The sequence below is a fragment of the Neomonachus schauinslandi genome, chromosome 4 (genome assembly GCF_002201575.2).
Source record: "Neomonachus schauinslandi chromosome 4, ASM220157v2, whole genome shotgun sequence".
Taxonomy (NCBI): domain Eukaryota; kingdom Metazoa; phylum Chordata; class Mammalia; order Carnivora; family Phocidae; genus Neomonachus; species Neomonachus schauinslandi.
In genome coordinates, this window is record NC_058406.1 from 13,388,574 (window position 1) to 13,401,085 (window position 12,512).

The 12,512-nt window shown below is 61.8% G+C and overlaps 1 protein-coding gene across 1 annotated transcript in view; it reads right to left on the reverse strand.

The window, feature by feature from the left end:
- Window positions 1-10,956: 10,956 nt before the first annotated feature.
- UBR4 (ubiquitin protein ligase E3 component n-recognin 4) overlaps window positions 10,957-12,512 on the reverse strand; it is a 131,357-nt gene continuing 129,801 nt past the window's right edge. Inside the window, exon 106 of the mRNA XM_021684081.1 lies at window positions 10,957-11,344. Within this exon, the coding sequence (XP_021539756.1) occupies window positions 11,280-11,344 (65 nt within the window). The 3' untranslated portion in view covers window positions 10,957-11,279. The remainder of the gene's footprint in view (window positions 11,345-12,512) is intronic.

The following is a 12,512-nucleotide window of genomic DNA, read 5'->3' on the forward strand; positions in this document are numbered from 1 at the left end:
AGAGGAAGGCGGGCTGAGATGTGTCAGATGCTTCTGTCACAGCTCCCAGACCTCCCGCCCCTTCCCGGGCCTGTCCGCAGACCGAGGGGCTGTTTCGGGGCCCACGTCCGTGTCTGCCAGGAGGCCGGGAGCCAGGAAACCCTCAGGTTTTGCCAGCGAGGCTTTCTGGAGGACGAGGTGGAGAGAGGGCCGAGCTGGGGCGGAGGGAGGAGGAGCCCCTCTCTGAGCAGGTTTTACGATGCCCGGGCTGGCAGGTGCTCTGGAGAGGGATGCCACCGTGGAGACGGGGCGGAGGACTTGTGGGAGGCAGCCCCGCAGTTCCCACCCAGCAGTGGCTCCGCCAAGAGCTCAGCTCAGCAGCCTCGCAGCCTCGGGAAGGGGCGGCAGTGTGTTCAGCAGGCACCCAGGTCGCAGAGTGCCCGGCCACGGGCTTTGGGCCGCACGCTCCTCCCGCGGGGTGACCCTGGTGCTCCCCCAACACACCTGCAATCCCCCATAATCCCGTGCTGCTTCTGACCCTCCCACCTTCGCCTCTGCTGTCTGGCCCGAAATGCGCTGCCCCTGCTGCCCCTCGCACCTTGGTCTCAGTCCTCCTAGTTGCTTAGGACTCAGCCCAGGTGTCCCCTCCCTTTGCCCCGCGCTCGTGGCCCCTTCCCGCCCCTCGTGTCCCCTCCATCCTCCAACACGAGCCCTAGCTCCTGTCCACTCCTGGGCTCAGCGGACACCAAGTGGAAGGCGCCCCCGCCCGTGGCACAGACAACGCGCTCAGAAGACAGCGGTGGAGGAGGGAGTGCGGTGCTCGTGGGGCCGAGGGGCCATCGGTCAGCTGCACGGTGCCCTCCTTGACCGAGTGATCGACGGCATCCCTAGCGGCTGGGCCCTCGGACGGACATGAGGGGCCGGCAGACACAGTCCCCGGCCTCAGCCGCGCCTGCCGGATGTCGCGACAAGACCCCGATCCAGCCGCTGGCCCTGCCCTCCCGTTTACAGGACATACCACGGTTAGAAGCAGCAGTTAAATGACCTTTCACGGATGCAACCAGACAAACCCACCCTGGAACGTCCTCTAAGACCACTGACCTGAACTCTTCGAGAAGCCACGGCTGGAGGGGAAAGCTGTCTGCGTGGGGGGGGGGGGGGGAGCTTCTAGAATAAAAGTGAATTAGAAAAACAACGGAAGGCTACGTGTGAAGAAAAGAAAAAGGCACCAGACCCTGGAAAGCACTCACTGAGCCCTGCCCTAAAGGTCCCTCCATCACCCCTTACTGGGGCCTCGGTGTGCCCATCTGTAAAATGGGGGAATGAGGCCACACGAGGCCATGGAAGAGCAGGCAGAGTAGGCGAGAGATAGAGCGTTCCTGAAGCAGAGGGCTGGGGCTGGAAGACCCTGGTGGCTGCCCAGGAAGGACTGTGGCACGCAGTAGGGTCGGGCAGCAAGCAGCCCCCCCCAAGCTCACTCAGGTGCTGGGGACCGGGGGCCACGCCCGGAGCCAGGACTCCACCCCCAGGCAGTGTCCGCACCTCGCATCTCGTGGCAGCCAGGCCCCGCGTCCTGTGAACCGAGAGGGCACTGGCGGCTCCCCGTCACGGCCGCAGGGTGGTCGGTGACAGCACTTTGCTCAGCACTCAGCGGTCATAATCACTTAATCCTGCTGTTGGGGGTCCTATGTCCTCATAGATGAGGGGACTCAGGCCGGCTGAGGCTGAAGCACTCTCTGTTCCTCCAGGTCACCACCAGTCTGTCTGAGGTGGACAGCTGTCCTTCTGTCTGGCCTCCCGACTACCCAGAGTCTGAACCCACCTGTGAGTCTCGGGGCCCCGCCTCACTCCCTCCCGAAGTCTGTCCAGGCCCTCGCCTTCCCAGCCTCCCTCAGCCCCTCGGATGCCCCTGCCCAGACTCCGAAGCCAGAGCGAGGAGAAACAGGGCCCTCGGGGATGGCCGTGGCCATGGGGCACAGGCACGTCCAGTGTGGAGCGCGGTGGCCTACGTGAGCGGTTCTGTTACCGAGAGCGCAGGAGTGAGGCGTGCCGGGAGCCCCAGGATGGACTGCGGCAGGCAGGGTCACTGCCCACCCGGCAGCATCCCGCCCTGCCCTTGCTGGGGGAGCCCCAGGGACACTTGGGTTCGTCTGAGCCAAGCTCCTGACCCCTGAGACCTGAGGGGAAGACTCCGGAGGCTTCCAACAGAGGCCTCCCGAGAAGAGGACGCAGGAATCACACGGGCTGGTGTGACGCCTGGACCCCGCGGGCAGCCAGCCTGGGGGGCAGAGCCAACAGCCAAGGCCCGCAGAGAGCCCGGCCCCTGACGGCCTGGCCGAGCCGCGGATCTGGTCCCCGCCCCGGGCCCCCCGCTCTGGACGTGCTGCTGGGTGAGACGGTGGGTTCCCCGAGCTGCCGGGCCACTGGCACTTACCGCAGGGGCCTCTCGGCCACTCCGACTCCCACAGCAACACCGACACCCCCCTTCCCTGGTCACGGGGCTGTTTCCCGCAGCCCCCGGCCAGAGCCTGGCCACCGCCTCAATGGACGGACCCACGGACACGCTGGGGAGTCAGCCTGCGGGTGTCTCCCAGCAAAGCGGCGCTCAGCAGTGTGACCTCTGGCACAGGATGGCTTAGGGCGTTAGGGACTTCGGGGGGGTGTCAGTCCCCAGGCTGCCTCACTTCTGTAAGGCACCAGACCCCCCCCCCCCCATCCGAACCAGGGCTCAGCCAACATGTTCTGCAAAGAGACGGATGGTAGTATCTGGGGCTCTGTGGGCCGCGTGCGGTCTCTGTTACATATTCTGCTTTGTATTTCTGCCAACCTTTTTTAAAAATATACAAACGATTCTTACTCTCAGGCTGTGCAAACGCAGGCCAGATGTGCCTCGCCCCCCCAAACCCTTCTTGAACTGATTTACCACGTTCGGCCTCTGGGACAGTAAGTTCTTCACGATGGCCCCCCACCGGCCCGGCCACCCGACATCTCCAAGACCGAGTCCGGCTGGGATCAGGACGGAGGTCAGATGGCAAAGGGGGAAATGACTACAGACCGAGGCCTCAGGTGGACTTGGACTCAGATCCCTGCTCTGCCGCTTCTGATCTAACAGGGGCGGCCTCAGTTTCCTTCCCTGTGGAATGGGGATGACAAGAGTTCCAGCCCCCAGGGTGACACCCCGTGAGCACTTACCCCGGGACGAGGCACAAGTTGGCTGGCTAGAATGAAGTGGGGAGGCGTCCCGTCGCCCCATCCCTGTCTGGGGCCTCTGCTCTGCCAGCTTCTTGATGAGGCTGCCTGCCCCACAGTGCCGGATACCCACAAGCCTGTGCAAGTCCCACCCCTCTTGGGCCTCAGTTTCCCCAAAAGTTGCTAATTGGACAGATCTCTGTGCACCCTCCACCCTCCAGGAGTTCATAAAACGAAAGCCTCCGTGCACGCGTGTGCGTCCTAGGCCGGCAGCGCCCCCAGGCCCGAGCAGCCCAGAGCAGCACAATGCATCCCGGAGGGCAGCCTGGCCCGGCGCCCAACCTGCCCGTCAGGTTCACAGCTGCCCCAAAGCACAGAGCCCAGACTCGGCCCTACAATCCTCCCGAGGGTGCTGGGGAGACCCCAGGGGTTGGCGGGCTCTCTCCTTGGACCTGCTACCTCCCCCCGGTCCCCTCTGGACTCTGAGAACACTTGGGCGACCGTCACCACAGCCTCGCCCCACACGCTGGGGGACAGCCAGAGTAACCGGGGAGGGGATGGGTGGCTCACGACAGGGCCCCATGAAAGGCTCCTCCAAAGCCTCCATTCCCACATTAGGGAGACGCTCCTTAGAACCCACAACTCGTTGGCACCTGCTCTGTGCTGGGCACTTGGCAAACACGGTCACCTTTATCCTGGGAGGCAGCACGGCTGATCGCCTTCACAGGGGCCATAACTTGAGGGCTGCAGGGTGAGGCCGGCAGTTAGCCAAGGTCACACAGCGTACAGGAGGCAGAGTTGGAACCCAGCGCCGTCTGACTCCAAAGCCCTTGAACTCCTCACCTGCTGCCCAGCCGTTAGAATTGGAAATGACCTTCAACATCATCATCCCCCATGAGGCATGCCTGACGCACAGCAGCCGTCGGATACCTCCGATGATAGGAGACTCACTCCCTCCAAACTACTCTTGGCCCTGATGGCCGCTGCTATTTTCCTTCAAGGGAACCCAAACCACGTCTGCGGAAGCCCCTCCTGGGGGGTGAGTCATTCACAACCCCAACAACTCACGTTTCCAGAGCCTCCCCTCTGCCAGGTACTGTGCAAGCACCTTCTTGGTTAACCAGATGAGGCACGTTCATCTTACACAGGAAGAAACTGAGGCCCAGAGAGGAGAAGGGCTTGGTCTAAGTCTGCACGGCCAGTTGAACTCGAACATGACCCCAGAGCTGAGCAGCTTTGGTGGGACGGAGAAGGGTGGGTGTGCTGGGGAGGGATGTGGGGCCAGCCCATGGGGTCTCTGCAGTCTGGTGAAGAAAGGCCAGAGCTCAGGCTTCTCGCCCCTGCCTGCCCTGCTCACCACACTTCAGGAGGAACCTCTTCACCAGCCCTGGTGCCCCCTCCCCTACACTCAGGCCTGTCGATCTGGCAGCTCTCCAAACACACCAGGCTCTCCCCAGCTTCCAGGTCGGGGCACCTGCTGCTCCCTCAAGCCCACAGTGATCGGGATTTGCATCTGGGACTTGTCTCTCCCACTTCTGTGGGGCTCCCTCAAAATCAGGGCCTGGGTTTGCTTAAATTTGTGTGTTCGACAACCACTTGAGCTAGAGCTTCCAGGCTTAGCAAATATAAATGCTGGCCATGCAGTTAAATGTGAATTTCAGATAGAGAAGGACTAATTATTTTAGTATAAGAATGTCCCAACTGTTGCATGGGATATACTTATATTTAAAAAAAAAAATAGTCCTACACACTAGTTAGGAGATACTCATACTACAAGTTTTTTCGTTGTTGATCTGAAATTGAAATTTGGCTTGGCACCCAGCATTTCCTCCCGCAATCCTTATCAGAGCGCCCACTCTGGTGAGGCACACCCCCACCCCACAGCCTCTATTCCCTCGTTTTATCAGAGCTACTAATGCCCACCTCCATGAGTGCGCCCATAATAGACGAGAGCATCGGGTGCTGAGCGCAGCCCGGCACACAGCAGGCAGGGAAAAGCAGAGGAAGGGAAAAGGGAAGGCTCGTGGGCCCGGTCCCTGTGGCCTGGGTCCCCCGCCCATAAGTTCGCTCTCAAGGAAGCCGGAGCCCCTCTGGCTACTGGGAGCAGGGAAGGAGGGAAGGATTGGTGTCCTGTGCCGTGAAAAGAATCAGCCCACTGGCCACAACGGATCCCGGAGAGGAAACAAAGTGTCTTTGTCCTGCTGCATGCAGTCATGTTCCACGGGGCTGTGACCTCGTCCCCAGGAACGTGCAGATTCCTGCCCCACAGAGAGGCCGGGGCTGAGGGCAGCCATGTGACTGGGGACCGGGCTACCGGCCGCTCGCAGTTCCCAGGCCCGGCACTCAGGCCCCACCAAACAAAAGCTACCTCCTCATGGCCCTGTTTGCCCTGGCATTAGGGCCAACGGGGCCCACAGATCTGCCCTGTCATCCCAGCCAGGAGCGTGTTCCCAGGGCCTTGCATCCCGTCTGTCCCGCCCTCGGCATGGTTCCTAGCACACGGCCGCCCCATCTGCCTGTGGGCACTTGGCTGGGCCCTGGCTCCCAGAGCTGTGCCTTGTGTGGGGAGCTGGGCGGATCTGACCAGATCCATGCCCAGACCAGATGGGGAGCAGGACCAGGTGAATGAGCAGGGCTCCGGCTGGCTGGATGGCAGCAGCATCCCCCTTAGGGGCCGTGCAGCCTTGGGCAAGTGAATTCACCTGAGTGAAACAGGAAGAACAATAGTAACCGAGGTCAAGATCATGTCTGACACAGTGCTTAGCCCGGAGCAGATGCCCAGAAAATATGAGTATGGTGGGGTCCCCAAATATCTAAATTTGTGAACAGCCTGATAAGGATCCAGCAGGAGGCCTCCTGTGAAGACCGAGCAGGCTAGGGGACAGTTGAGGCAGATGGGGTGACAAGGACACTGGGCAAAGGTGGTAGAGGGACCTGAAGGACAGAGTCCAAAGAGCAACCAGTGAGACCCTCAAGTCCCATCTCCTTGAATCCTGCCCACACCCAGAGTGCCGGGCCCTGGGATGGGAGTTCTGGGCCCACTGGCTGATGCTCTGTGAGCTGGTCACCCCAGGCTAACTTTGGTCCTGTCCCAGCCCCCTGGCCTCGCCCAGCTGTTTTCTTGCTTGGTATGTCCCAGGCACTCATCTCTCCTGCTCCCGAGGGGCCAGGCCAACCCCCTACCTGACCTCAGGCAGAAGCATGGGGCCCGTTCCAGATGCTGAAATTCATGGGCTCTGCACCCCACTGGCCACTTTCTCTTCCCAAAGAGAACGCCCCCTCCTCCGAGCCCATCACCAGTCCCTCTTTCTTGTTGTCAGCCAATATGTGGAAACCATTCTTCAGGCACTCGGGGTGACAGGTCAGGAGTAGTCCCTGAGCCTAAATGCCCCACACCCTGTTGGCCTGGGATGTGGGCCTCAGGCAAGCTCCTCTTCCACTCTGTGCCCCCGAGGCTGGCAAAGGGGCACAGGTGAGAGGTAGGAGGATGCCAGCCCTGACCGACGGCAGCCGGGCACAGCCCAGGGGTCCTCGGGGTGGGGAGGCAATGCAGAGGGCAGGTGCCTCCCCTCACTGCTGCGCCCCCGTGCCCCGCACCTGGCCAGGCCTTGCCCAGCCGCTCCAGGCTTCAGGGAGGCCAAAGTGGGCAAGCTGGCAGCCCACGAGGCTCCAAGATCCGGCAACAGACAAGGCCAGGCAGGAAAGGGAGCAGCGCCCGGGGCAGGGACTGCAGAGCAGCAGAAGCAAACAGGAGTCACCAAAGCAACGGGCTCCGGGGCAGCTGTGGGGCTGACGGGCACGTGCCCACGTGTGCATGCATGTCCGGGCTCAGCATCCGCCCTGGCAGCCGAGACACGAGGCAGGCAGCCTCCCAAGGGCCCCTGATCTCGGCCGTCTGCGATCCCCTGACGATCAGCTAAGGGGACCTGTGCCTGGGCCGTGCTCAGTTCTAGGACCTTCCACGGCACCACTTGACTTGCCGCTCACTCTCGGAGAGGATGCTACCCAGCGCACAGCAGAGCTGGGCCCTCTCCGAGCCCCGGCACTTCCCCACGACACCACACAGCCCACGACGGATGGAGAGAGGAGACCAGCACGACGACCACCGAGGTCGCGTGACAGATTGCTTCGGTCTTGGGAAAGGCTCTCTTTCTAGCTGCCCGTGCCGGCAAAGAGCCCTGAGGGTTTCCCCCCGGCCTCGGGAACAGGAGGGAGCAAGCCAGGTCCCACCCCCCGAGCCCCCCTCTACACCCTCATCCTCAGAGCCGCCCCCCAGCATTAGCACCCCCAGCTCTCTCCACGCCAGCAACGCTCTCTTTGGCGAAGGCTCGACGGGAGGCGCTACAGGCGAAGCACCTGGTTCTCACGGGCACTTGGGCAAGGCTGGTCTTCATCCTCTTTCTTGTCCAGAGGCCGCCCTGCTCCCTCCGCTGCATCTGAGCCTTGACAGACCAGTCTTGAGGCAGAAAGAGGGTCGAAGTGGCCTAGAGAAGCTGGAGGAGTCGGTCCTGGCCTCGTCCCCCATCTGCCGTCCTCTCGGTGCTGCTGGGATGGTGAGGGACAGCAAGCGCACAGCAGGGGCAAGGGTGTGGAGTGGCGGCAGGGGGGCGGCAGGAGGGCGGGCTGGGGGGCGGAGCCGAGGCTCCGCCGTAGAGGTGAACGCGTGAACCAGAGTCTGAGTAAGGCAGCGTCGGCCTGAACTAAGCGGACTGCACAGGGCGGAGGGGAAGCAGGGAGAGCTGTGAGGAGGCTCCTGAGTCAAGGGTGCAGCTGTGGTGACAGGTGGCCGGGGGGTGACAGAGAACACTGTATTTTGAAACCAGAAAGCAGAGTGAATCTCCCTATCAGGCTGGTCCGCGGTCCCCAAAAGGGCCCGCCTGGCCAACGCAGCAGGGACTTCCGGGAGCCAGACAGACCCAGTGCCCTGCTGGGGTTGGCCCATTACAAGCGGGCGTGAGGATGTGGCGTGGGTGGGTTAGAGGGGGGAGCACGCTGACCCAGTCACCCCACGATCGCCCTGCATGGTGGCCACAGCCCCGCACCGCCACCCGCCCGCTCACCTTCACCCGCTCCTACCTAGCACCCCTCACGGGAACCTGGGCTCTATGAGGACAGAGACGACACACCGTCACGCCCTCAGCACATGCCTGGTGCCAAGTGGACATAAAGACTCGGGTGCACAAGTTAAGTAAGGGAGTGGAGACATCTCTGGAGTCCCACCTGCGGCTCCTGAGGCCTGGCAGGCAAGACACTCCCTCTGGGGGCTGTCACCTCAAGTGCAAGGTGGGTTAACACGTAACCTGCAGGGTCCATGTGGGAACTACGTGCAAAGGACCTGGCCCAGGCCCTGGTTCTCAGCAAACATAACTGGGGGCAGAGGAGGGGGCCTCGGGAAGAAGGGGCCACCCAGCCTCCCACATAGCCCATAACAGAGAACTGAACTCGGAAAGCCCGCCGCCAGGAGAGACGCGACAGACTGAGGACGCCAGAGCTAATTTAGCCATTTCAGGAGGGACATGCCGACTTCCCTTCTCCAGCTTTGTTGCTGAACACAGATGAGGGGCTGACCACCGCAGCCATGACCCCGCACTGCCAGTCCGGAACCGTCTGAATCCCCCGACCAGGGTTGCCTGCTGAGGAAGACGGGGCCCAAGAATCAAGAAGCCCAGAAGACAGCTCGGGGCAGGAAGGGACAAAGTGGCTTTCTGCCTGGGATCCCTCAACACTAAGGTCAGGAGACAAGGGCTCAGGGAGGCAGAGTGCTCTCCCTGGACCAGCTTACGCTCCCGCCTGAGCTCTGCTGAAGGCGCCACCCAGGGACTGTCGCAGGCCTGTGCAGCCCCCACGCCAGCAGCCCATCTGGGACTGCGGCAGTCACCGCGAAGTGGCCCAGGCAGACACCGGGAAAGCTGTGGCGGTGAAAGCAAGAGGCCGAGGCGTTTGGGCTGGAGCCAGAATTCCCCGAGGCCTCTGCAAAAAATACAAAAATGAAGGGCAGAGAAAAACAAACCATCACCTTGCAAGGAGCTTTGGCAACTCCAGCTCTGCAGGCCAAAGGAACAGGCTGTGGATAAGCTTCTGCAGGCGCCCTGTCAACACTCACGATGCCCTGAGGTGTCACTGAAGGTGGCTCAGCCTCCAACGATGCCGAAACAGCAGGCCTGACACCTGGTAAGCAGGGGTCATCCCGACTGTCTACACAGGCCCCTTCCCCCACTCTCCCTTCTGGCTTTGCTGTCCCCGATGAAGCCATTCCAGTCTCTCCCCGCTGGGATGTTACGGAACAGCAATCCTGCACACGAGTGTGTACCTGGAACGGGCCCTCAGAGACCACCGGCCAGTGGGAGGCGAGGGGCGAGAGCGGGCGTGAGCTTGCGGCGGTCAGTGTGAGAAGCCTGTGTCCCTGAGACCAAGGTCCTTCATCCTCCTCCACTAGACACACTTGGACCTCAGCTGAGACCCGGAGCTTTGCTAAAGAAAAAGGCAAAATCACATAGACTGAAAATGAATTCATTAGTAAGAGCAGCCATTTCCTTACTACGTGGCAACAAGGAAACCCACGGACCCCCGCAGTTGCCAACGGTCCCATCTTACGCGTGAGGCTGTGGAGACACGCGAGGTGGTCGAGCCGGCATCTGAGCAAAGGAGGGAGAGCCCCTCCCCAGAGTCCATCGGTGCCCCAGAAAGCCCCTCGCCCAGCCCCAACACTGACGTGCACTTGTGCACTCGGGCACACACGCTCTTGCCTGCCGGGGCACCAGCTGGGCTCTTGCCACCAATCGCCTTTGTCTCTCTGGCCAAGGCCCAAGCAGGACACTTCTGCCTGCCTGTGGCCATCCGGTCAGGGGCTCTGAGAGAGGGACACCGAGGCCTCCTGGACATGCAGCTCTTCTAAAGGGGCCCAGAGGGACCGCCCGTCCCGGACGGTCCGGCCTAAGGAATGAGCCACACAAGCTGGGCATCGAGAAAGAGGTGGCGTCTTCGGAGAAGCAATTGGCAGAGCGGCGCGCAGGGAACAAAAGACGGCCACGAGCAAGCTCCTCCTCCCCGTGAGGCCACGTCTGGCGCAGCCTTGCCCTACAATCTGGGAAGAGGCCCTTGCGGGTCTTGCTGCCTCACTAGCCACAGGGCCACCGCCCACGAGCACGGGAAAGGGGCCCGCAAGGCCCCCAGAGGCAGCTGCCACCGTGGTGCGGGGCACAGACCCGCCGGCAACGCCTGATCCCAGGCCCTTTCCTGCACGGCTGCTGGGAAGACTGGAAGCGCGCGCACACGCACACACAGGAACACGCACACACGTTCTCTCGCTCTCTGGAGCCCGGCAGAGGGCGGCTCAGGAAAGGGCAGCTACTCGCTATTCCGGGGCTCAGATGGCCCCGGGCCCTCTCCTAACACGGCGACCCTGAAGCAAAGTCGCCAGAGGCTGTCTGACACACAGCGAGCAGGAACGCCAGGCACCCTCACTCTGCCGCGCCTGCCTCCAGCCGGGGACTGGCCGGGGACTGCAGTCATCGGCTCTGCGAGTCTCTGGGTTCCAGCTCTTAAGGCCAAAAAACTAAGAGAGGCCAAGCGGTCTGTTTTAGGAAAGCTCAAGCTCCTCAAACACGTTGCCCCAGCTTGCCGGCCGAGAGCAGACAGGCTCCATCTGGTACTGACAAGAACGGCGACTCGGATACGTGAGTCTTCCTGTGCTCGCGCCAGAAAGGGCCGCGCGGCCAAGGACGGCCAAGGACAGCGTCTGGCCAGGGGCACCGAGGGTGGGTTTAAGGCAGCAGGCAACACCTTCTCTTTCAATGTGTACTCAGTCATTCGTTTATTTCTCAAGATGTGCACACTTGTGTTGAGTCGGCCAGGATAGCTCGTGGCTCCTAGGTATGTACAGGTCCTTCCGTGGCTTGGGTTACAGACAACTTCATAGCTAGTGCACCACACACACAAGATAAAACAGGAAGCCTAAAAACCCCAAGCCACTCCAAGAAGACATGAGGGGGGAGGGAAGAGTGATGCCGCAGCGTCCCGTGTGGAGGGAGTCAATGCACAGGAGGGAAGAACACGGAGGATGGAAGGCAAGCTAGCTTCGGTCTCTGCCAACGGCAGCTTCCGTGTGCTGTTCAGGGGACTGAGTTCAACAGGTCCTTCAGGAAGCTCTCGGGATCGGTGACTTCTGACAACAGGCCTGGAAAACAGGGGCGGGCAGAGGTCCTTAGGCACGGGCATGCACAGCCCCCAGCCCCAGAGTCACGGCTGCCCCATCTGCGCAGAGAACACGGTATGCCCCGACAAGCTCCGACACGGCCGCCCCCTGGGGCGACAGTCACCGAGCAAGCACTCTCGTTCTGTCAGAGGAGTTAGCTGCATTCCAGAACTGGGCGCTACTGTGTGTTTAAAGGCGTTAACATGGCAGAGGCCGACCCTTCGGCCGCCTGGGGCAGAGGTCCTAACCCAGGTCCATGGACCACCGCAAGGGGGGGCCTCCAGTCTGCTGACACTGAGTGCGAAGTGGAGGGGTCTTCTGAGGGGGAGTCCACGGCATTCAGCCTATTCTTGGAGGAGCCAGGGCCAAGGAAAAGCTAATACCAATGGCCCCAAGGGCTGGAAGGAAGAGAGCAGGGTACTAGGTCCCCGGGCTCAGCTGGACTTCATTCCAACCACTAGTCCCAGGGCGTCGAGTGAGCTGTCAAAGCTCAGGACTCTGCTTCCACAACTATCGAATGGGGACAGGAACATGTCCTGGTTCGATCACTGTGGGGATTAAATGAGGCCACATATGTGAACGTGCCAGTGCACGGAAGGAGCTCAGTGGCCGCTGTGGTCCCCGCCCCTCCCTCACCAAGCAGGGCGCTCCCACCTCACAGCCGTGAGTGGTTAAGCCCGAGGCCTGGTGCCATCCGCTCTGAGTCCTCCCCCAGCATCCGCGCCAGTGGGGGGAAGGCTGCGCCCATCACCCATGCTGGCTTTGGAAGGTGTTTTTGCCCTTGCACTTCAGTAGGGTGTGTCTGATGCTCTGAAATTTTCTACCAGTTTAAACAAAGTAATAAAATCATGTTGTAAAAACCGGACCCCGGAGTGAAGCCACAGAGGCTCCCCGCCCGTCAGGCTCCCACTCTCCCCGGCTTCAGGCTGGGGGCGCTGCCACCAGCTGCAGGGCGGCCGGGAAGCCCCGAACCGAGATGGACACCTTCCTCCCCTGACACCTCTTCCTCTCTTACTCAGACTCTTCCGTTCCCACTCACAGCCCAGGTTCAGACACCCCCAGAGCCCTGGTGACAGGCAGAGCGCGGCACCGAGGACATACGTACACGGGCCACCTGCTCTTAGGCAGGGACCATTCCTGGGGAGAGGCG